This window comes from Prionailurus viverrinus, chromosome C1, assembly GCF_022837055.1.
Source record: "Prionailurus viverrinus isolate Anna chromosome C1, UM_Priviv_1.0, whole genome shotgun sequence".
NCBI lineage: Eukaryota > Metazoa > Chordata > Mammalia > Carnivora > Felidae > Prionailurus > Prionailurus viverrinus.
In genome coordinates, this window is record NC_062568.1 from 141824512 (window position 1) to 141848347 (window position 23836).

At 34.1% G+C, this 23836-nt stretch overlaps 1 protein-coding gene across 1 annotated transcript in view; it reads left to right on the forward strand.

Moving 5' to 3' along the window:
• COL24A1 (collagen type XXIV alpha 1 chain) overlaps nt 1-23836 on the forward strand; it is a 410128-nt gene that overhangs the window by 153473 nt on the left and 232819 nt on the right. Inside the window, exons 22-24 of the mRNA XM_047871498.1 lie at nt 17961-18014; nt 19433-19477; nt 23528-23581. Coding sequence (XP_047727454.1) covers nt 17961-18014; nt 19433-19477; nt 23528-23581 — 153 coding nt within the window. The remainder of the gene's footprint in view (nt 1-17960; nt 18015-19432; nt 19478-23527; nt 23582-23836) is intronic.

Below are 23836 nucleotides of genomic sequence, written 5' to 3' on the forward strand. Positions count from 1 at the left end.
TATATATATATATATATTCCTTCTATACTCACTTTGTTGAGAGTTTTTATCATAAGTAGATGCTGAATTTTGTTAAACGATTTTCTGCATCCATTGAGATGATCATATTATTTTTATTCTTTGTTTTGGTGACATAGTGTATTACATAATTGATTTATGGATGTTGACCATCCTTGCATTCCTTGAATAAATTCTACTGATCATGGTGTATGATTCTTTTAATGTATTGTTGAATTCAGTTTGCTAATACTTTGTTGAGGATTTTTGCAATGCTATTCATCAGGTTTATTGGCCTATAAGTTTCTCTTTTGTGTTGTTTCTGTCTAGTTTTGGTATCAGAGTACTGCAGGCCTTGTAAAATGGATTTGGAAGTATTCCTTCCTCTTTATTTTTTTGGAATAATTTGAGAAGGATAGGTACTAACTATTATTTAAATGTTTGGTCAAATTCACCTATGTAACCACTTAGTCCTAGACTTTTGTTAGGTGGGGAGTTTTTAAATTACTGATTTAATTTTATCACTTTTAATTCAGTCTATTAACATTTTTTTTTATTTGTTGGAAGGTTGTGTGTTCCTAGGAATATCTATTTCTTCTAAGTTTTCCGATTTGTTGGTGTATAATTGTGGTAGTCTCTTATGATTCTTCGTATTTTTGTATTGTCAGTTGTAACTTCTCCTCTTTTATTCTGATTTCATTTGGGCCCTCTCTCTCTCTCTCTTTTTATGATGAGTCTTACTAGAGATTTATCAATTTTTTTTTTACCTTTTCAAAGAACCAGCTTTTAGTTTCATTGATCTTTTTTATTGTTTTCTCTACTTCATTTATTTCCACTCTGATCTTTAATGTTTCTTTCCTTCTGTTAGCTTTGGACTTTCATTGTTTATTTTCTAGTTCTGTCAGGTATAAATGTAGATTGTTTATTTGGGATTTTTCCTGTTTCTTGTGGTAATCCTGTATTGCTATGGACTTCCCTCTCAGAACTGCTCTTGCTGTGCTCCATAGATTTTGGAGAGTTATTTCAAAGATTTCTGTTTTCATTTGTCTCAAGGTATTTTTTTATTTCCTCTTTGATTTATTTGTTGACCCATTGGTGGTCTAGTATCATGTTGTTTAGTCTCTATGTGTTTGTGTTTTTCTCATTTCCTTGTAATTGATTTCTAATTTCATGTTGTTATAGTCAGAAAAGAAGTTTGACATGATTTCAATCTTCTTGAATTTATGAAACCTATTTTATAGTCTAATAAGTGACCTGTCCTGGGGAATGTTCCACATGCACTTGAAAAGAATATGTAGTTCACATTTTTTGGATGAAATGTTCTGTATACATCTATTAAGTCCCTGTGATCTAATGTGTTTTTTAAGGCCAATGTTTCCTTATTAATTTTCCGTCTGAATGATATATCCATTGATGTAAGTGGTATATTAAAATTTCCTGCTATTATTGCATTACTATCAATTGCTCCCTTTTTGTCTGTTAATATTTGCTTTATAAATTCAGGTGCTTCTATGTTGGGTGCATAAATATTTATGAATGTTATATACTCTTCTTGGATTGACCCTTTTATCACTACATAATGCTATTCTTTTGTTACGGTCTTTGTTTTAATTTTTAAATTTTGTGAATGTTTATTTTTGAGAGAGAGAGAGAGAGAAAGCATGAGAGGGAGGGGGCCAGAAAGAGAGAGACAGAAGTTCCAATACAGGTTCTGCACTGTGAGTGCAGAGCCCAATGCAGAGCTCAAACTCATGAACCATGAGATCATGACCTGAGCTGAAATCAAGAGTTGGCCACTTAACCAACTGAGCCACCCAGGTACACCTACAGTCTTTGTTTTAAAGTCTGTTTTGTCTTATATAGGTATTACTATTCCAACTTTCTTTTCATTTGCATTTGCATTCCTTTTACTTTCAACCCATGTGCATCTTTAGACCTGAGGTGAATCTCTTATAGGTAGTACATAGATTGGTCTTGTTTATTTATCCATTCAACTGCTCTATGTCTTTTGATTGGAATATTTAGTCCATTTACATTGAAAATAATTATTGATAGGTATGTATTTGTTGCCTATTGTTCATTGTTTTCTGGATGTTTTGTAGTTCTTCTCTGTTCCTTTCTCTTGCTCTCTTACCCTGTGTTTTTATGACTATTTAGTATTGTGCTTAGATTCCTTTCTTATTGTCTTTTGTATGTCTAGTATAGGATTTTGCTTTTTGGTTAACATAAGGCTCAGGTTTAACATCATATACGTATACACATAATGGTTTATTTTAAGTTGATAGCAACTTAAATTTGGTCAAATTCTAAAAGTCTACATTTTTACTACCTCCCACATTTTATTTTATTTTTCTGACATCACATTTTACATCTCTTTATATTGTGTGTCCCTTAACTATTATGGTTAGTTTTACTACTTTTGTCTTTTAACCTTCATAGTAGTTTTACAATAAACTACTACCTTGCTGTATATTGACCTTTACTAGTGAGATTTATACTTTCATATGTTTTCGTGCTATTAATTAATGCTCTTTCTTTTCAACTTAAAGAAGTACTTTTCACATTTCTTGTAAGGCTACTTTAGTAGTAATGAACTCCTTTAGCTTTTGCTTGTCTGGAAAACTCTTTATCTTTGCTTTGATTCTGAATGATAATCTTACTAGTAGAGTATTCTTGGTTGGTTTTTTGCCTTTCAGCAGTTTGGATATATTATGTCTCTGCCTTTTGGCTTGGAAAGTTTCTGCTGAAAAATCTGCTAATAGTCTTAGGGGAGTTTCCTTGTATATAACAAGCTGTTTTTCTCTTGCTGCTTTTGTAATTCTGTCAACTAGGTGTGTAACAACGAGAGAAAAAGACCACTTCTAAAGAAATTAGGTTTGTTTTTAAATTTGTGATTTCCTAGCCTTCCAAGCTTTATTTGGAAACTTTAGGAATATTTAGACTAGTAAAAGGTTAAAGTAGCTAAAAGGGCCCAGCTCACATTTCTTCATAAGGCTGAAGTTCCAGGGAGCTTTCAGTCCTGCTAACAGCCTCATCTGTACAATATGAAAGAAGAAAGAGAACATGGGAGGGGGATTTTCACATGGCTTTATTCTCCTCCTCCTTTCCCTAACTTAGTCAGTAGTAATTCAGTACTCAAACAAATAACCAATATGGAAAAGGGATAAAGATAGAGATAGTGTAAAGCATTTGATTTAATTGACTTGTTAAAGTGTACATGTATAGAGAGGAGAAATATTTGAGAAAATGAAAAACTTTGTATTAAATAGAAATTATCATTGTCTCAAGGTTAAAAACAGTGTATTTTTTAGTGTTGACACATGAATATATGTTTTGGTAAAATGATCTAGGATAGATAAGAAATTTGAATCTCAAGTTTTATTATATTTGGTAGTGTGGATATAATTTTGACTATTCATAACTATTCACCAATAAAATTATTTCTAATTAAGCCTCTTGAGGACTTAATATTATAAACTGGAATACTACTCTTTAATTCATATTTAATTTAATAATTTAATAACTATGTCCAAAATATCCCATACTGACCATGATCTGTTTTAACTGCACGTATTTGTGGAGGACATTGTATTTGTGACAGGTGTTAAAAACTACCACTGAGGCTTAAATGCATTAAATAAGGTTTGTTGGGTGTGGTTTTATTATAAAATTTCCTAGATATTTACCATGAATTTTAGATTAATCGAGATCAATAGAGCATTGAAACTTTATAATCCTCCTATAATTTTTGTAAGATAATGAAAAAAATGCAGAATGCATGGTCTTGACAATAAATTTTGACATGCAATCATAGGACTTATTTTCCTTTAGGGAATAAAGATTTCTGTTCAATTAAGACACTTTAAAGTATAAAGACAAACCTAAATATTTTTCTTTTCTCAGTTATTATTCAGCAAGAATAACATAGGTAGAATTGTTGGCCTCTAAGAAAGTTATATAAAAAGTCATCTTGTTTCTTGCACAAGAAATGATCTGTCCATTTCAAAAGGATAATAATAGCTGTATTTGTTAGTGTACTATAGTGTCAAATACTACAGTACTATATATAGTAAATGTCTTACACATATCTCATTTTATCTTCACAATAGCATTATAAGCTAAGTATTATCTCCATTTTACAGATGGGTTAGTTATTGCTGTCACATAACTATCAAGTGACTTTGCCAGGATTCTAACCCAGTTCTTAACCACTTAGCTTTGGGACGAAATTGTGGAAAACATTCAATACCATGCTAAAGTGTTTCTACTTTATTCATGGGCATCATGAAGCAATCAAAGATATTTAAGTAGTAAAGTGTCCTGGGTGATTTATGTTTTAAAAATATATCAGTCAGCATGGAGGAGGGCTTAAATAGGAGGGAAAGTGAAGGCAAGGAGATGAACTCGTAAAAGCTAGAAAAGAATTATAAAGATCTGAAATAGAGCATTCAATCAGCCAATATTTATTGATTGCCTTTCATATAAGCCACTGTGCTAGACTGTCCACAAAGATGAAAAGTATTGATCCTTACTTTCAAAAGACTTACAATCTAGAGAAAGATCTGCAAGAAAACTTTTATAATAACCATATGAATAATATTCAGTTTGTAATACCAGCCTCCAGTCTGGCAAGTAATGGAATAGGGAACTGTGCGGAGAAGGTAGCACTTGAGCTGACATGATGAATGAGTAGGATTTGCATCCAGACAAGGGAGATGTATGGCATTCAGGAAAAGGAAGCTTGTGAGAGGATGGAAGTGTAATATGTGGAACACTCTTACACTAAAAGCTATTCGTTGTTTGCATGAAATTCAAACTTAACTGGGCATCCTGTATTTTATCTGGCAACCCTATTGGCCACCTACAAAGTTTCCATATATACAGCAATGTTTCTCCCTTTTTTTCTGTCTCTATGGAAGAAATATTCCTCCTCTTTCTCTGTATTCAAGTCCCACACATGTTTTGCAGCAAAACCTCTCCTCAACTACTGAACAACCTCATGCCATCAGTTATCACCTACCTTTACACTGATCTCTCTCTTGAATCAAAATTTCCCCTTTGCACTCAAAACCATTTTCACTGCCAATGTTGTAGCTCAGGCCCTTTTTACTTTTCACCAGCATTAGTAATAATCCTTCATTTGTTCTTCCAGCCTCCAGTCTGGCATTTCTTCAAATCTGCTTCTGAGTAGATGATGGAATAATGTTTGTAAAGTATAGATCTTATCATGGCATCCTTGTGCTTATTCCTTCAGTGATCTCCATGCTTCCAGGTTAAGGCTTGCACTTCTTTACTTTTTATGCAAGGTTCTTTATAACCTACCCTGTCTAACTCTATTGTCTATAATCATACAGACATACATAGTCATATAGTGATGGGAGCATCACTCTTCTGAAAACCTTATTCCAGCTAAACCGTTTAGAATACCAAACCGTATTATACTTGTTCAAATCTCAAAGCTTCTTACCTTCATATATTACAACTGATGATTTATCTCTCTGTTAGACTATAAGCTTTTGAGAGAAGAGCCTAACTGATTTTATGAACATCACAATAATCATAATAATGTCCATAACATATAACAGGAATGCAATAGATATTGGCTGAATGCATGATTGATTGAATGACTGTGTTTAAACACTATTTGGGAAATAGAAACAATACAACTTGGAATTTATTAAATGAAAGAGAATTCGAGGATAAAGCTGAGACTATTACTTGGGTTACTGTTGTCATTGATTTAAATAGGAAACTTAGGAGGAGCAGGTTTAGAGGATGGTAAATACAAGAAGTTTCATTCTGGGTATAGTTCGTTTGAAGTTCCGCTTTGACATCAAGGTAGAAACAATCAAGAAATCACAGTAAACCAAACTTAAAAATAGAAATAGTAGCATGAGGGGATGTTGAGAGAGAAAGGTAGTATAGAGAATGGAATTGATAACTTCTATAATGTTTAACCCTTCACCTGCTACATAACTGAACTTGATGCATATATACACACATGCATTTATCCATTCACTAAGTATTTCATTTATTTAACTTCTATTGAATTTCTTTTATGTGTTAGACCAAGGAGTAAATGTGAGATTATAAAGATTTCTTTTTGTTGTTGTTAATTTTTTTTAACATTTATTTATTTATTTATTTTTTGAGAGGCAGAGAGAGACAGAGCACAAGTAGGGGAGTGGCAGAGAGAGAGGGAGACACAGAATCCGAAGCAGGCTCCAGGCTTCGAGCTGTCAGCACAGAGCCTGATGCGGGGCTTGAACCCATGAACCACGAGATCATAACCTGAGCCAAAGTTGGCCGCCCAACTGACTGAACCACCCAGGTGCCCCTTATATAGATTATAAAGATTATAGATTTCTAAACCATGGTTCTGCCCCTGGATGAGGTAACAGTTTGGTGACAGATACCATAAAAATAGTACAAAATGTTGTAATAAATGCTGTATTAAAGAGTTGGTGAAGTGCTATGAGAACCTAGATAAATGAGAAACAGATTCTGCTCTAGGAAATTAAGAATTACTTTAAAAGGAAGTGATAATGGAACTTAATTTTTCAAGTATGCATTTCATGTTAGGTGAAGAACCAGGTAGCTTTCTAAATTCTTTTCAGTTTGGAAAATTTGTTTCTCTTGAAGTTTTGTAAAGAAAAATGTCATAGAACTGAAGAAAACCAACTGATAAAACCAACCAATATTACAATAGTGATATTTAAAATTTCCTTCTCATTACTTCTTTTAGTCTTAGAATTACATTGTTTAAAAGTGGGACAAAAACCCCTGAAAACCAGACCTTTTAATGAATACAAATGGTTGAATTTCCAATGAGTAATAATTGCTTTGTGGATTACTTTATCTAAATGTATTCAATAAACAGGAACTTTAAGCTTCATCAGGAACATCACTAGACTAATTGATTGTTTAAAATTACTGAATTTTAAAATAACATTTCAGAAGAGATGATTTTATCAAAAGGACCAGATAATTTTAAAAGAAGAAGGACTTTGTTTTGTAGGTTAAGAAGCGTCTGCTTATGTTTTTCTTCTTGGTGCTTCATTATTTTTATTGAAGTCGTTTCTAGAAACAGAAGGGAAGAACAGAGTCAAACATGCTGACCCTATTAGCGTGATCTTTAGTTCTGTACACAATATCACGGAAGCATCTTAGAACTTCATTTATTTTAATATACATATCTTGTTTGGAAACTAGGGACAATATCAATTACTAAAGCCCTGTTGAGGCTATTCAAGGAGGTCATCAAGACAATTATGTGCACTCTATGTGAAATACATGGTTACCCTATTTGTAAGCCAGTTGGGTTCTTTCCAGAGCAATTTGGCACAGCTCTAAAGAAGCCTTTTAGTTTCTCTTCATTTTCTGCCAGTTGACTAAAAACCTCAAACTAAGATTGGAAACTTATGTTGATTATGGTTCTATTCATTATGGGTATGTGTGTGTATATATATGTGTGTATATAGATACAAAACATACTCTCATGAGCCTTTTTAAGAACCACCCGATTTGGCCATCTGCTTTCAAGTATCTCATGACATTAGAAAAACCATCCTTTGCTGCTTACTTCAGAAAGTAAGTGCCCAATAAATATTCTGTTCTCCAGTAAATAGAATAATTTATTTATTCCTATAATGGTTTGTGTTGTTACTTTGGCTGTGGAATTAGGGGTGGTAAAATAGGCTGTTATTTTCTGTTGTATGACATCTCTGATAAGTTTTTGGAGAAAGCCTACTATTAGAAATAGGAAGCCTGGGGGCGCCTGGGTGGCGCAGTCGGTTAAGCGTCCGACTTCAGCCAGGTCACGATCTCGCCGTCTGTGAGTTCGAGCCCCGCGTCAGGCTCTGGGCTGATGGCTCAGAGCCTGGAGCCTGTTTCCGACTCTGTGTCTCCCTCTCTCTCTGCCCCTCCCCCGTTCATGCTCTGTCTCTCTCTGTCCCAAAAATAAATAAACGTTGAAAAAAAAAATTAAAAAAAAAAAAAAGAAATAGGAAGCCTGTTTTAATTTGTAAAATTATGTTATAGAATATGTGGAAATAACCTTCACACTGAATTATGAAAATGTCATGTGATCATATGTATAGAGGTGAGCTAACTTGGTAAGAGAAAAATGCATACCTCTGAATAGTTTTCTAAGAGCACCTCAGCTCAGCCCTGAGCACATTTCATGTGCTAAATCAAGATTTCTTACACTAGCCATTTTATTCTCCAGACATCATTTAGTCAGCTGAAAAATACTTAGGAGTTTGTACAATGCGTAAGATATTGTGTTAAGAAATTACTTGTAAATAAGATTAAAACATGGTCTTCTGTCTGCTAGGAACTTGTAATTTTCCGGAAGTGTGAGATTTCCACATGGGAAAAGCTAAAAAAAGCATAACTAGGCAACATATAAATGAACAATAAGGAGCTCAGGGAATGACTATTATGGCCATTTTTCTGAAAAACTTTACAGTAGGATTTTGAGATGGATGGATTGGATTTGGCCAGGTAGAGTCAAGGAATGAGAGTCTTTATACAATAAATACAAAAATGAACTAGAGATGGAGGGCAAAAGTAAACCTATCAGTCTTAAAAAAAAAAGTTAGGAGTCAGATTGTGACAAATCTTAAATATAAAGCTGAGAAGTTTAAATGCTAATAAGCCCAAAGAAGATTTTTTGTTGTAATGATAAAAACATAACATAAAGTCTACTTTCTTAACAAATTTTTAAGTGTACAGTACAATGATGTTAACTATATCCACATGTTGTACAGCAAATCGCTAGACCATTTTTATCTTGCATGACTGAAAGGCTATGCCTGTTGAGCAGCAACTTTGAATTTCTACCTCCAACCTGTAGCAGCCACCATTCTACTTTCTGCTTTTATGACGATCACTACTTTAGATACCTCATATATCTAGAATTATACGGTGTTTGTTCTTCTGTGATGGGCTTATTTCACTTCACATAAGGTCTTCAAGTTTCATGCATGATGTAACATATGTTAGAATTTACTTCCCTTTAAAGGCTGAATAACAGTCCATTGCCCAGTAGTCTAAATATCCACATTTTCTTTATCCATTCACCCACTGATGTGCATCTAAGTTGTTTCCACCTATAGACTATTGTATAATGCTGCGTTGAACATGGGAATGCACTTAACTCTTTGAGATTCTGTTTTCAATTCTTTTAAATTTTTTTTTCAACGTTTATTTATTTTTGGGACAGAGAGAGACAGAGCATGAACGGGGGAGGGGCAGAGAGAGAGGGAGACACAGAATCGGAAACAGGCTCCAGGCTCTGAGCCATCAGCCCAGAGCCTGACGCGGGGCTCGAACTCACGGACCGCAAGATCGTGACCTGGCTGAAGTCGGACGCTTAACCGACTGCGCCACCCAGGCGCCCCATGTTTTCAATTCTTTTAGATAAACACCCAGGAGTGGGGTGGCTGTATCATATGGTAGTTCTATTTTTTAATTTTTGGAGGCACTCCACACAGTTTTCCATAATGGCTGCACTATTTTTTTTTACATTTCCACCAACAGTGCACACGGGTTTTAATTTCTCTACATCCTTGTCAACATTTATTTCCTTTTTTGTTTGTAATAGTCCTTCTAACAGTTACGAGGTGATGTCTCTTTGTGGCTTTGATTTGCATTCCCCTAACGGTTAGTGATGTTGAACATTTTACATATACTCAATCATTTGTGTGTTTTACTTGGAGAAATTTCTGTTATAGTCCTTTGGCCATTATTTTCATTGGCTTATTTGGTTTTTGCTGTTGGGTTGTAGGAGTTCCTTATTATGTTATATATTAAACAGTCATATTTATGGATTATGCATATTTTCTCTCATTCTATAAGTTGCCTGTTCCCTGTGTTGGTTGTTTTCTTTCTGTGCAGAAGTATTTATTAGTCTATTTTTGTTTTTGTTGCCTTTGTTTTTGTGTCAAATACAAAAAGTCATTATCAAGACCAATATAATGGAGGTGTCTCCTATGTTTTCTTCTAGGACTTTTATGGTTTCAAGTATTATGTCTAAATGTTTAATCCATTTTGAGTTGATTTGTATGCACGGTGTAATTTAAGCATCCAATTTCATTTTTGCATATCCAGTTTTCCTAACACTGTTTGTTAAAAAGACTATCTTTTCCCCATTGTAGTCATAGCACCCTTGTCAAAGACTATTTGACCATGTGTGTGTAGTTTTATTTCTGGGTACTCTATTCTGTTTCATTGGTCTATATATCTGTCTTTATGCCAGTACCAAACTGTTTTGATTATTATAGCATTTTTTAAAAAAATTTTTTAATGTTTATTTATTCTTGAGAGAGAGACAGAGACAGAGTGTGAGTGGGGGAGGGTCAGAGAGAGAGGGAAACACAGAATCTGAAGCAGGCTCCAGGCTCTGAGCTGTCAGCACAGAGCCCAATGTGGGGCTCGAACTCACAGACCGTGAGATCATGACCCGAGTCAATATATTTTGAAGTCAAGAAATTGAGACCTCTAGCTTTCTTCTTTCTCAAGATTGTTTTGACTATTGAGGGTTCTTTGTGGTTCCATATGAATGATAGAATTGTTTTTTCTATATCTGCAAAAAATGCCATTGAGTTCTCACCAGGGATTCCAATGAATCTGTAGATTACTTTTCATAGTGTAAATGTTTTAACAATATTAAGTCTTCCAGTCCATGAACATGATATATCTTTCACTGTGTCATCTTTATTTTTTTTCACTGTGTCATCTTTAATTTCTGTCAACAATGTTTTATAATTTTCAGTGTACAAATCTTTCACCACCCTAGTTAAAATTATTCATAAATATTTTATGGTTTTTGATGCTGTGGTAAATGGGATTGTTTTCTTAATTTCCTTTCTGAATTGTTTGTTGTTAACGTATAGAAATGTAGCTTATTTTTGTGTATTGATTTTGTAATTCTGCAACTATGTTGAATTCATTTATTAATTCTAACAATATGTTGCTAACATCCTTAGCATTTTTTACATACATGCTCTTGTCATCTGTGAACAGAAATTTTACCTTTTCTTTCCTACTTCGATGCATTTTTTCCTTTCTTGACTAATTGCTCTATCTAGGACTTCTAGTACTATGTTGGATAGAAGCAATGAGAATGAGCATCCGTGCCTCATTCCTAATATTAGAGGAAAGCTTGCAGTTTTCCACTGTTGAGCACAATATTAACTGTGGACTTCTCATATATGACCTTTATAAGGTTGAGGTAATTTCCTTCTATTTTTAGTTGGTTGAGTGTTTTATCATGAAAGACTATTAAATTCTGTCAGATGCTTTTTCTGCCTCCATAGAGATAATCATGTTATTTTTATCTTTTGTTTTGTTAATGTGGTATATCATATGATTGATTTTCATATGTAAACAATTCTTATATCCCAGGAGTAAATCTCATTTGGTCATGATATATGGTCCTTTAATGTGCTCTTGAATTCATTTTGCTAGTTTTTTTTTTTTTTTTTTGGAGGGTTTTTACACCTATATTCATTGGAGAATTTGGCCTGTAATTTTCTTTTCTTGTAGTGTCTTTGCCTGGCTTTGGTATCAGGGTAATGCTGGCCTCATAAAATGAGTTTGAAAGTGTTCCCTCCTCTTGTCATCTGTGAACAGAAATTTTACGTTACCCAACTTTTTGAAAGAGTTTGAAATGATTTGCATTAATTCTTTCTTAAATGTTTTATGGAATTCCCCAGTGAAGTCATTTGGTTCTATGCTTCTCCTGGATGGGATATATTTTATTACTGATTCAATCTCCTTACTACTCAGAGATCTATTGGATTTTGTATTTCTTCATGTTTAGTTTTAGTAGGATATATGTTTCTAGGAATTTTATGTGTGTCTTCTAGTTATCCAAAATGTTGGTATATAATTGTTCATACTAGCATCTTATGTTCCTCTTTCATTTTTTATTTTATTTAAGTATTATCTCTCTTTTTGTCAGTCTAGCTAAAGGTTTGTCAATTTTGTTTTCATTAACAAAAGTTTTATTAATTGTTACAAAGTTTTATTCATTTTTTCTATTGTTTTCCTATTTTCTATTCACTTATTTCTGCTTTAATCTTTATTATTTCTTTCTGTCTCTTAACTATGGGCTTAATTTGTTCTTTTTTTTTTTTTCCTAGTTTCTTGAGGTGTAAAGCTAGGTGGCTTATTTGAGATCTTTTTTAATGAAGGTGTGTACCATTTTAAAATTCTCTCCTAGGGGGCCTGTGGGTTGCAGATTGCTCAGTCAGTTAAGTGTCTGACTCTTGATTTCAGCTCAGGTCATTATCTCACAATGGTGAGATCTAGCCCCGAGTCTGGCTCTAAGCTAAGCACAGATTAGCTCTCTCTTGCCCTTTCTCTGCCTCTCCCCACTTGCACGTGTGCTCTTGCACTCTCTAAATAAATAAATAAATAAATAAATAAATAAATAAATAAACTTTTAAAAATAAATACATGAATAATAAATAAAATCCCCTCTTGGTACTGCTTTTAAACATCCCATAAACTTTAGTATATTGTGTTTTCATTTTTATTTGTCCCAAGATATTTTCTAATTTACCTTTTGATTTCTTCTTTGACCCATGGGTTCTTCAAGAGTGTGTTAATTTCTTCCTATTTGTGACTTTTTCAGCTTTCCTTCTGTTGATTTGTACTTTCATACCATTAAGGTTAGAAAGGATAGTTGGCATAATTTAAATTTTATTATATGTGTTAAGATTTGTTTTGTGACCTAATATGTGATCTATGTGATCTATGCTGGCGAATGTTCCATATATGCTTGAAAAGAAAATACATCCTGCTGCTTTGTGTGGAATGTTCTTTATCTATTGGGACCATTTAGATTTTAGTGTTATTCAAGTCCTCTGTTTCCCTTATTGAACTTCTGTCTGGTTGTTCTATTAATTATTGAAAATAGGGCATTGGAATCTCTTGCACTGATTGTGTTGCTGTCTGTTTCTTCCTCCGGTTCTGTCAATGATTGCTTCGTGTATTTGGGTATCTGATATTGGGTGCTTATTTATTTATAATTGTTATATCTTCCTGGTGAATTGACCCTTTTGTCATTAGTTAATATCCTTCTTTGTCTCTTATGACAGTTTTTGACTTAAAGTCTATTTTGTTTCACGTAAGTAGGGCCACACCTGTTCTCTTTTGGTTATCATTTGCATGGGATACCTTTTTCCAAGTTTCACTATATGTTGTCTACAGTCTGTTTCTTGTAGATATCATATAATTGGATTTTTAAAAAATCCATTCAGGTACTCTAAGTCTTTTGATTGCAGACTTTAATCCATTTACATTTAAAGTAGTTACTGGAGTGCCTGGGTAGCTCAGTTGGTTAAGCATCTGACTCTTGACTTCAGCTCAGGTCAGGATCTCATGGTTGTGAGTTTGAGCCCCACAGCCAGGCTCTGTGATAAGTGTGGAGCCTGCCTGGGATTCTCTCTCTCCCTCTATCTCTGCTCCTCCCCCACTTGCACATGCTCTCTCTCAAAATAAATAAATAAACATTTTTTAAAAAAGTAATTACTGATAAAAACTTACCATTGCCATTTTGTTCATTGTAATTGTTTTGTGTCCTATAGCTTCTTTGTTCCTCTTTTCCTCTTTTGCTGTCTTCCATTATGTTTTGTTGAATTTTTGCTGTGACATGCTTCAAAACCTTTCTTGTTTTCTTTTGTGTATCTTTTATAGATACTTTGTGGTTCCCATGGGGTTTATATGAAACCTCTTATGTTATAGCAATCTATTTTAAGCTGATAACGACTTCAGTTGCATTTGAAACTCCACTCTTTTACTCTATGGAAGATTTTGAGAGTAAAATGATGAAAGAGTTGTTTTCAGAAGAACAGTAATAGCAAATTTAAATATGAATGTAGTGAATATATGGGGTAGATAAGTGCAATATCAGTTTAAAGACTTGTAAACACTAATCAACGTGCAATGTATAAGAAGAAAACTAATATTTATTGAGTCTCTGTTATAGTCAAGGTACCCTTTTATTTATTGTAACAACCTCATGATGATGATGGTAACATTATTCTACAGATAAGGAAACTCAGGTTATAGCCCTAGTAAGCTTCAGAGCTGAAATCCATATCCAGACTCGACTTCAGATTCTATTTTAAATTAAAAAAAAAGAATTTGTTTAACATGATAAATATGAGATGTGCACAATTTAAACAATGACAATAACACAAACTGTATTAATGTTAAGAATTAGACCATTGTAAGTTTCCCAAGTATCCCTCACTTCCCTTCTTGCATTTATAGATAACAACTCCCTTGTGTTTGCCATACTTTACCATACTTTTACCACACTTTTACCAATGTGTTGTTTTGCTTGTTTTGGAAATTAATATAAATAGAACCATAGTACATTAAATCTTCAGTGATTTGCCCCTGCCACTCAGTCTTTTCTTTCCCATATATTCTAGGCTGATGCATGTAATTACAGCTTATTTATTTTTACTGCTATATAGTAACACACGATGTAGATGTACTGCAATTTTGTGATTGATGCAACTGTTGATACTCATTTATGGCCTTATTTCTTTCTTCAGATTACTTTTCACAAATCTTCCACGTGTGCTTGTAAGGACTTTGTAAACTCCATCTTGGGGATTCAGTGTTTTACATATGGCCAGTAGATCAAGATTGGTCACTTTGCTATTTCAGTCTTCTCTGTTCCTGATTTTTACCTGCCAAGATCTAGTAATTTCTGAGAAATGTGTTAAAATTTCCCTGTCTAACATTAGATTACTCAATTTATCTTTATCTATCAATTTTTACTTCATGTAGTGGAATTTATTAGTTGCATAAAAATTGAGAGTTTTTCATCTCTTCCTGGTGAACATAGCCTTTTATCATTATTTAGTGACCCTCTTAACTCTAATAATCTGTCTTACCTTGAAGTCTTTCATATGTAACACTAATATGATTATTTCAGCTTTTTTGAGCTGGTGAATCTCTTGCATATCTTTTTCTACTTTTCTGAACTTTAAATCTCCCTGTATTTTTGTTTTAGTTGTGTTTCTAATAAACAGCATATAACTAGTATTTTTTTTAATTCTGCCTTTATAATTTTTTTAAGATTGTAAATTGGTCTTGGAAGAGAAAGGAAAAAAGACTCTGGATTTATCTGCTTCCCTGAGAGAGTTATTTTTTGTTTCTTGGTCAGTAATACCACCTATGCAGGGTAAAAAGCTGCAGTGAGAGAATAAGGGAACTTAGTTTTCTTTTATCGCTCAGCCATCAGCTAGTTACACCCTGGATATGGAGCTGAGTCCGTTTCTTACACATACACACTAATCTAAACTTGTATATTCATCAATGTCTTTTGAGCCCCAGGAGTTGGTAATAGATTCTTAGTGTCTGCTTTTTTTATGCTATAAAAAAAATGATCGGCTTTGTTAGCCGATCATAACTCAGCAAAAAATTATTTGCAAATATTACAACTTTCTGACTCTCCCAGAGAAGATGTTTCTCTTTCATCTAAGTTCCCATTATACTTTACTTCTACTTCGATTACAACTCTTATGTACTATTTTTTATTTTAAAATGCCATCATCAATAATAAATTAGGAATTCATTGAGAATAGGAATTGTGTTTCATTTGTATTTGTATACTCAGGGTTTAATGTGCTATTTATTATACCTTACACATAGAAAATTAATAAATGTTGGATGAAAAATGAATGAAGAATTAATTAAATAGTTAAGCATTAGCTGTCCTGTGTTGGAACTTAAATATCATAGCATTGATTCCATACCTTATGTCAGTCTAAATACTTAAAACCTATCACTTAGAGATCTTGAAGAATATTTTGGATACTAAAGAGTTAGACATCATTGTATCAGTCAGAATTCTTTCAGTTGTAAGTAATGAAAATGCAACTTAAACATGATTATATAAATATGAGCAAAGTTTAGGAATTCAAACAACTAAATCCAGGACCCCAAACAATATCATTAGAATCCAATTACTCCTACTCTCTTCATGTGTTAATTTATGGATTTCATCCTCAGGCTCTCTCTCCTTCATGATTTCCCATCATCCTTAATGCTATTCCCAACTGTTCCAATGTAGTCCAGAATTTCCTTTAGTTAGACTGAGGTGGGTTTCTGGCTCATTACTGAACCAATCACTGTTTCTGGGGGTGTAGAATATGCTGGCTGACTTAGGTACATGTCACATGTCCACCCTCACATTTAGTCAGGGATGGACTCACCTCCCTTCAAATCGTGTGGGCTGAGTGGGGAGAAAATGTTTCCCTAAGTAAAATTAGGATGCTTTTGCCTGAAAAAAAAAAAAAAAAAGCAAATGTATGTTGGACTTGCATATAACAACATACACCCATTTCAATAATCTAATCCATCTCTTCCAATGAAAAATAAGAGAGCTGCACAAAAATGTTAAGTTATTGCCTGAGATCATGCAGTTTCTCCAATGGCGCCATGTACATAATAAGCCTGTGATAATACATTGTAGACTTTTAAACTGACCAAGAGTTTTTCACCTTTTGATTGTGTTGCAATTTAGCAAAGATAGAGCAAGGCATAATGTGAAGACAAGATTTTAGTGCAGTTTGTCACTTTGCTGCATTCCAGAACAAATGATTAAAGCTACCTGGATAGATTTGCTATTTGGCATAGTTATTTACTACATTTAAAACTTAGATAAAATCTTTGAATGGTTATAGAATCACTAAAAGCAATAATGCAGAAGGTAGTTTTTAAAAGAGATTTACTTAAAACTTTGCTGACACATTGAATAGTTAGAGGAACAGAACTGAATAAGAAAAATGTCACCATGTTAAATAGATAGTATAGGGTGTTTTCTGAAGTAGAAAGATTTTTTTAAGTGACTTTGCTGAATTTTTATTCAGAGCATTTGATTTTTAATAGCATGCATTTTGAGTAACAACAGATTTCTTTTAATCGTGAAATTGCTAATCACATTCAGATTGTTACTTTCTTCTACAAATTCCTCTTTTTGCCAGCTTGTATTAAGAAGGGAAATAAACTGAAGAACATTTAGTGCAAATAATGTGTTCTAGATTCTGCTAGTCTCTTAACGGATATTAAAACAGCATATATCTCTTCCATCTGTTTTTAGACATTGTGGATACTGTATTATGTATTTGTTATCAAATTAACAATTTGATAATCAAATTATCAAATTAACAATTGGACCCATTGCTTTTTTTTAATGTTTATTTTTTATTTTATTTTTGAGAGTGAGAGAGAGAGAGCAAGAGCAGGGGAGGGGCAGATAGAGGGAGACACAGAATCTAAAGCAGGCTCCAGACTCTGAGCTGTCAGCACAGAGCCTATCGCGGGGGCTCAAACCCGTGAACTGCGAGATCATGACCTGAGCTGAAGTCAGAAGCTCAACCGACTGGGCCACCCAGGCACCCCAGGACCCATTGCTTTAAATTTAGAAGTACTTTTTTTTTTTTTTTTTAACGTTTATTTATTTTTGGGACAGAGAGAGACAGAGCATGAATGGGGGAGGGGCAGAGAGAGAGGGAGACACAGAATCGGAAACAGGCTCCAGGCTCTGAGCCATCAGCCCAGAGCCTGACGCGGGGCTCGAACTCACGGACCGCAAGATCATGACCTGGCTGAAGTCGGACGCTTAACCGACTGCGCCACCCAGGCGCCCCTAGAAGTACTTTTTCTGAGTGTCTGGTTGTGTCTGGTTGAAGAGAAACATACTGAGCAGATTATTTGAATGACAACATATTTTTAAAGAATAAGTTTACTACATTTCCCAATTTTTTAGATGCTCTATACTTTTTGGTCACTTACCCTCTGACCCAATTTGATAACTTCATAATGGGAAAAGAATTGTACCAAATTGTATTGCCCATATCCAGATTAATGCTGATTGAAAAATATTAATTGAGCTGAAGTTTTTCTTGCTTGTGCCAATGTTTCTTTTATAGGGACTCCTTGGAAATAGGGGACCTCCAGGACCTCCTGGTCTCAAAGGACCTCAGGTATGGAAAAAATAAATACCCCAGTCAGCAATTGTTTTAGTTCAAGTATTCCCTTTTTATTTTTCCTTGGACTTTATTTTTTGCTTAAAGAAAACATTGCTTTAGTGTGGACAATTTTTGCCGTACAGGATTTTTTTAAGTTACCATTTTACACTGGCAGTTATGAAATGGGATTTGGAATCATTTTCAGTGTTGTGAATTCATTAAGTAATTTATGCCAGTGATCTCCATGGAATGTCTGAGGAATCTGAGCTAGAATCTCCCTCATATGTACTTGGATGTATATTTACTATTTGTGTCTATTTTATATTTGTGACCCAAGAAATTTTATTTTAATTGAATTGTGAATTGAGAAAAATGTTTGTTGATCAAATAAATAAAGTAGATTATATGAATCTAGATAGGTCTGTGTATGCTATTCAGATATGGTAATATCAACTTTTTATTTAAAGGTGAAAAGTCAGTATATTTAGAAAATATGTCAATAAATATAATAAAAACATTTATTGCTTTTTAATTTTCTTTAAGAATAATGTATAAAAATTATTTTTTGATGTTACTCTATACATTTTTTGATCCTAGAAGAATACACAAGATTTTATATTTTATGACATTATAACTGGTTTGATCCCAAGGACGTTGGACTTATAAGTTAGTCTAAAGAAAGCTCTAGACATTAAGCTCCATTTGGGTAGGATCTGATATACCTTTATATCTCTATGCCTTAAAACAGAACTAAGAATCAAAACTATATTTATTAAATGAATGAAGTATTAAAATGTACCAAGAGCAAGCATTCTTTGCCAATAATATTTTAATATACCAATGGATATTAATTTCCATCTATTCAGAACTTAATTGAGTGGGAGAGATACTGAGCCCAAGAAGGTAAAGGTTATCCTTAATTTATGATCTCAGTGATTGTTAATCTTCGCTGTGATTTTTAGGGATGATGAGCATCTTTTCATATGTCTCCAGGCCATCTGTATGTCTTCTTTGGAAAAATGTCTATTCAGGTCCTCTGCCCATTTTTTAATTGGATTTTTTTGGCTTTTGGTATGGAGTCGTATAAGTTCCTTATATGTTTTGGATATTAGCCCCTTGTCAGATATCCTGATTTTGTGATGGATACCCTAATCACTTTTACTCTTATTCGTTCTCAATTTTCTATATGTTACTTTTACCATCTACCAATTTAAAAACAGTCAAATAGTACAGGTATCCCTTAGAGTAGATGTGGTGTTGTAACTGAAAAAATTAAAACGTTATGGGATGATACAGTTCTAAAATACAAACAAGCCACAGCTTTATTTTCATCACATCTCAGAGTGAGTTTCAGGTTTCAGAATAAATAGAATAAGTGTTAACATTTTTAAGTACTTATTTCAGGCCATGAAATGTTCTGATTTTTATCTAAGGGAGAAGAAGGACCAGTTGGACTCTTTGGAGAACTGGGACCAAGAGTAAGTATCATATAAATACTCTTCAAAAAGTGCTTCTCTTAAAACAACTGTTGTGTGAATGTCTTTTAATAGCACCAAATTTTAAGTTGTAACAAAGGAAAAAAACATACTATAAGCATACAATCCCTCCAAATAATGTAAGCCTATAACTGGAATTTTCCAGGGATATTTTAAATGATATTATGCCTACTGCATATTTACTTGTTCTGACAGTGGTTTTATGGTCTTAGTAATTTGAGCTAATTATTTATAAATTTTCTCAAAATGTAATAGGAAGCTAAATGCCTTAGCCATTTTAATGATGTTCTGGAAATTTCTGTTGTCTAAGTGTGCCAGTAAAATTATGGAAAGCTAAATAAGATGCATTTTCTGTCAACTTTTTCTTCAGTTAATATTGTGTAGTAATATACGAATGGCCTGTTTTCAAGTTCTGAAAATAAGTTATTTAAGAATTTGGGCATTCATGACCAAAACTTACATTATCATGAGATACTTAAGGTGTGTCTATCACATTTATTTTAAGAGGAATCATTAGACTCACATGAACTACATCTCTTTCTTATGAGAAACATCATAACATACAGGTTCTTAAAACATTTTTACATTTAAGGAGACAGTAATTTTTTCTTTTGCACCTTTTAAAATGTACTCATTTAAAGTTTACTTCTCTAGAACTCAGGAGAGCCATGATTGCGTCTTATCTACTAAGTCTTAGTATTTATTACTATTGTCGCTTCCATTGGTTTCAGATCAATTTAAGCCTAGTATTGCTCTAAGTATGTTACATGAATCATCTCTAATCTGGAAAACAACCCTGCGCGACATTGTCCACATTTTTAAAAAAATGTTAAGTCTTTAATTTACTATTACATGCTCAAGCATTACATGCTCAAGAGAAAGCTAATATGACAAAATTTAAATAGGACCCAAAGTGATGACTCCAGCCCTGATGCTCTGAATTTCTTGAATTCAAAGAGATTATAAATGGGCTGATACAGATTCCAGTGAGATTCCTTCTGTAATGTAGAGATGATGTATAACTACTTCTTAATTACTATAATGTCTGAGTATTACATTACTAAAGATGAAATATTCTTGCTAAGGCTTTTTCCAAAACAATGTGAATGAAGTGTATTACTCAAAATTCTTTTTGTAAATATCATAGACTAATCTAATAATTTAGACTCTTAATTACATTTCTTCTCCTATATCTGCAAATTGATTACAGAGCAATTGACACTTAAGAGTAATAAGATGTTTTTTATTCTTTACTTTGTGCTTGGTACGAAAGCACTAGACAATTTCAAGCAAGGTAGAGGTAAAAATTAGAACAACTTTTTGGAAAGAAGTCCTAAATATAATTTTAAAGTTACTAAGGTTTTTGTATGTAGTCAAAATACAATGAAAGCTGGAGAATTGTTTGTTTTGTTTTAAGAAAGAACAATAGGGAAGTATTTGTTAATGGATAGGAATAACAAAATGCAAATCTATAATACCTGGCAAGTATTATAAATTAGTATTATATTTAACAATCTCCCCACACACTTTTCCATCAAATTTTGTATAATCAGATGTCAGTTGTTAAGTACTAGAAACCACATACTGTAGATTGATCTACCCGATATCTAGGATTTGACATCCTCTCCTGCAGTGATCTTATTCTCTGCTCTCTTTAGGTACTAACTGCTGTGGTCATAACCTTTACCTTGTCATTACCAGTAATACCAGCTTCTCCTTATTTTCAGTTTCAAACTTCTCATTTTCCAACCATAATCTCCTTTTTTTCTAGTACATTTTCTCTTATAACTAGTCCCACAGTCCCAATAAGAATTTTAACCCATCGATCCTATTGCCTTTCCATTATTCCTACTTCCCTCATAACCTCACATCCTTCCTCATCATGCTTAAAACACTACATTGTCCCTTTGATTGCATTCTGAATTCTATTTCCATACTCTTTTTCTAGTTTCTAGTATTGCTTCTACCCACCTCTCTGTATATATGCCATTGACTCTGCCTTCTCTCCTGTTATTGTGAATGAACAGCCATTTTTCTAGCTAAGGTCAAACTTCTACTTGTTTACTACATATCTTATTCTCTTGCCTACTTCTTCCCACTTTCTCCTGCATCATAACTTTGTTCTCTCTAATGGATCAGTTCCATCAGAAAATAAAGATGTTATTATTTCTTCCAGCTTAAAAACAAAACACAAAACTTATATTGATCCCAGGTTTTCTTCCAGGTGTTACCTTTTTCACCTTCCCTCTTCAGTAAAAATACTCAAAATTATTGTCGGGGCCCTGGGGTGGCTTGGTAGGTTAAGCGTCTAACTCTTGGTTTTGGCTCAAGTCATTGTCTCATGGTTCATGGTTCTGAGCCCCACGTTGGGCTCTGCACTGACAGCACGGAGCCTGCTTGAGATTTTCTGTCTTTCCCTTTCTCTCTACCCTTCCCCTGCACTCTCAGTCTCTCTTTCTTTCTCTCTCTTTCAAAATAAATAAACTTTAAAAAAATTATTGTTTATACATGCTCTTTCCATTTTTTCTCCTCACGCTGTCTGCTGAAACCATTCTGGTCCCCACTACTCCAAAACAAATCATCTCATTAAGGTCATCAGTGACTTCTATATTGTGGAATTCAATGGTCATTTTTTAGTCGTCATGTTACTCAATAATCTTCAGAATTGGACAAGATCACACTCTCCTCCTGGAAGCACTTTCTTCACTTGCATGGTCTTCCTCCTAACTCTCTGGTAGGAAATTTGCATATTTTCCTCATTTCTTCAAATTCTAAAATTTTGGAGTGGTTTGATTTGTGGACTTATTCTCTTTTCTGTTTACACTGGACCAGACAAGCTGGTCAAGTCTTATGGCTTTAAATACCATCAAAATGCTGGTGAGTTCCAAAATCATACGTTTAGATCAGAATTTTTCTACCCTCTGAACCTCTGGGCATGTAAAACTATCAGACGATCTCTGCACTTAGGTATCTGACAAGACTATCAAATAGCAGTGTCCAATACTGAGCTCCCAATTTACCCTCCAAACCTTTCTTCTTACAGTCTTCTCCATTTCATTTAGTCCCTTATTCAGATTAAAATCTTGAATTTATTCTTGACTCTTCTCTTTCTCCCACATTTTACACACAGTCTGTGAGCAAATCCTGTAATCCCTGCCTTCAAACTGTATACACAGTTTTACCACTTCTCACAACCTTCTCTCTTACTACCTATGCCACTGTCATCTTTTGCTCAGGTTATTTCAGCCCTCTTTGGACTGCCTGCTTCTGCTCTTGCATCAAAGTGATCTTGTTAAAGCATAGATAATGACATTTCTTTCCTCAAAGCTTTTCTAAGGCTTCATGCTTCATTCAGAGTAAAAGGCAAAGCCCTTACTATAACCTACCAGGCCCTACATGACCTGGCTTCCCATTCCCCATTCCTTTCTTTGACTTCATCTTCTACTAATCTTTTCCTCTTACTCTGTTCCAGCTTCATTGACTTTTCATGGTTTCATGGTTTCTTCAACACACCAGTCACATTGTTGCCTCAGGGCCTTTGCACATGCTCTTTTCCTCTGCTTGGAATACACTTTCTTCAGATAGCCAAATAACTTGTCCCTTTAAGTCTTTACTCAATTACCACCTTCTCAGAGAACTCCTATTAAAAATTTGAACAAAACCCCCACAGCAGTTGATATCTCCCTCCCTTGCTTTACTTTGTGTCCTTCACTTTTACCACTACCTAAGATACTATATGTTTTACTTATTTTTTTTTAATATTATATCATCCTTATTAGAATGTAAGCTCTATGTAGGAGAGGTATGCTTCGTGCACTCTTCCAGCCCCCACCCCTAGAACTGTGCTGGTCATATCGTAAACAGTTAAACACTGTAGCCATACCCATGGCTAATGGGTATGATAAAATACACTTATCAAATAATTTTGAAGTATTTCATCTCATAGAATGGTCTGAATTACATAAATGTTTGGAAACTTCTAAAAATGAAAATGATTAAATGTTAACTCCTTTTTTTTCTGTTCTCTTCTAGGGAAAACCAGGTCAAAAGGGGTATGCAGGTGAACCAGGACCAGAAGGCTTAAAGGTAAAGTGGCTGACTTATTATCAGTTGTAAAGTATAGTTTTCAAAAATTTTAAATGATGGCTTTAATAAAAATATAATATGGGGGCGCCTGGGTGGCGCAGTCGGTTAAGCGTCCGACTTCAGCCAGGTCACGATCTCGCGGTCCGGGAGTTCGAGCCCCGCGTCGGGCTCTGGGCTGATGGCTCGGAGCCTGGAGCCTGTTTCCGATTCTGTGTCTCCCTCTCTCTCTGCCCCTCCCCCGTTCATGCTCTGTCT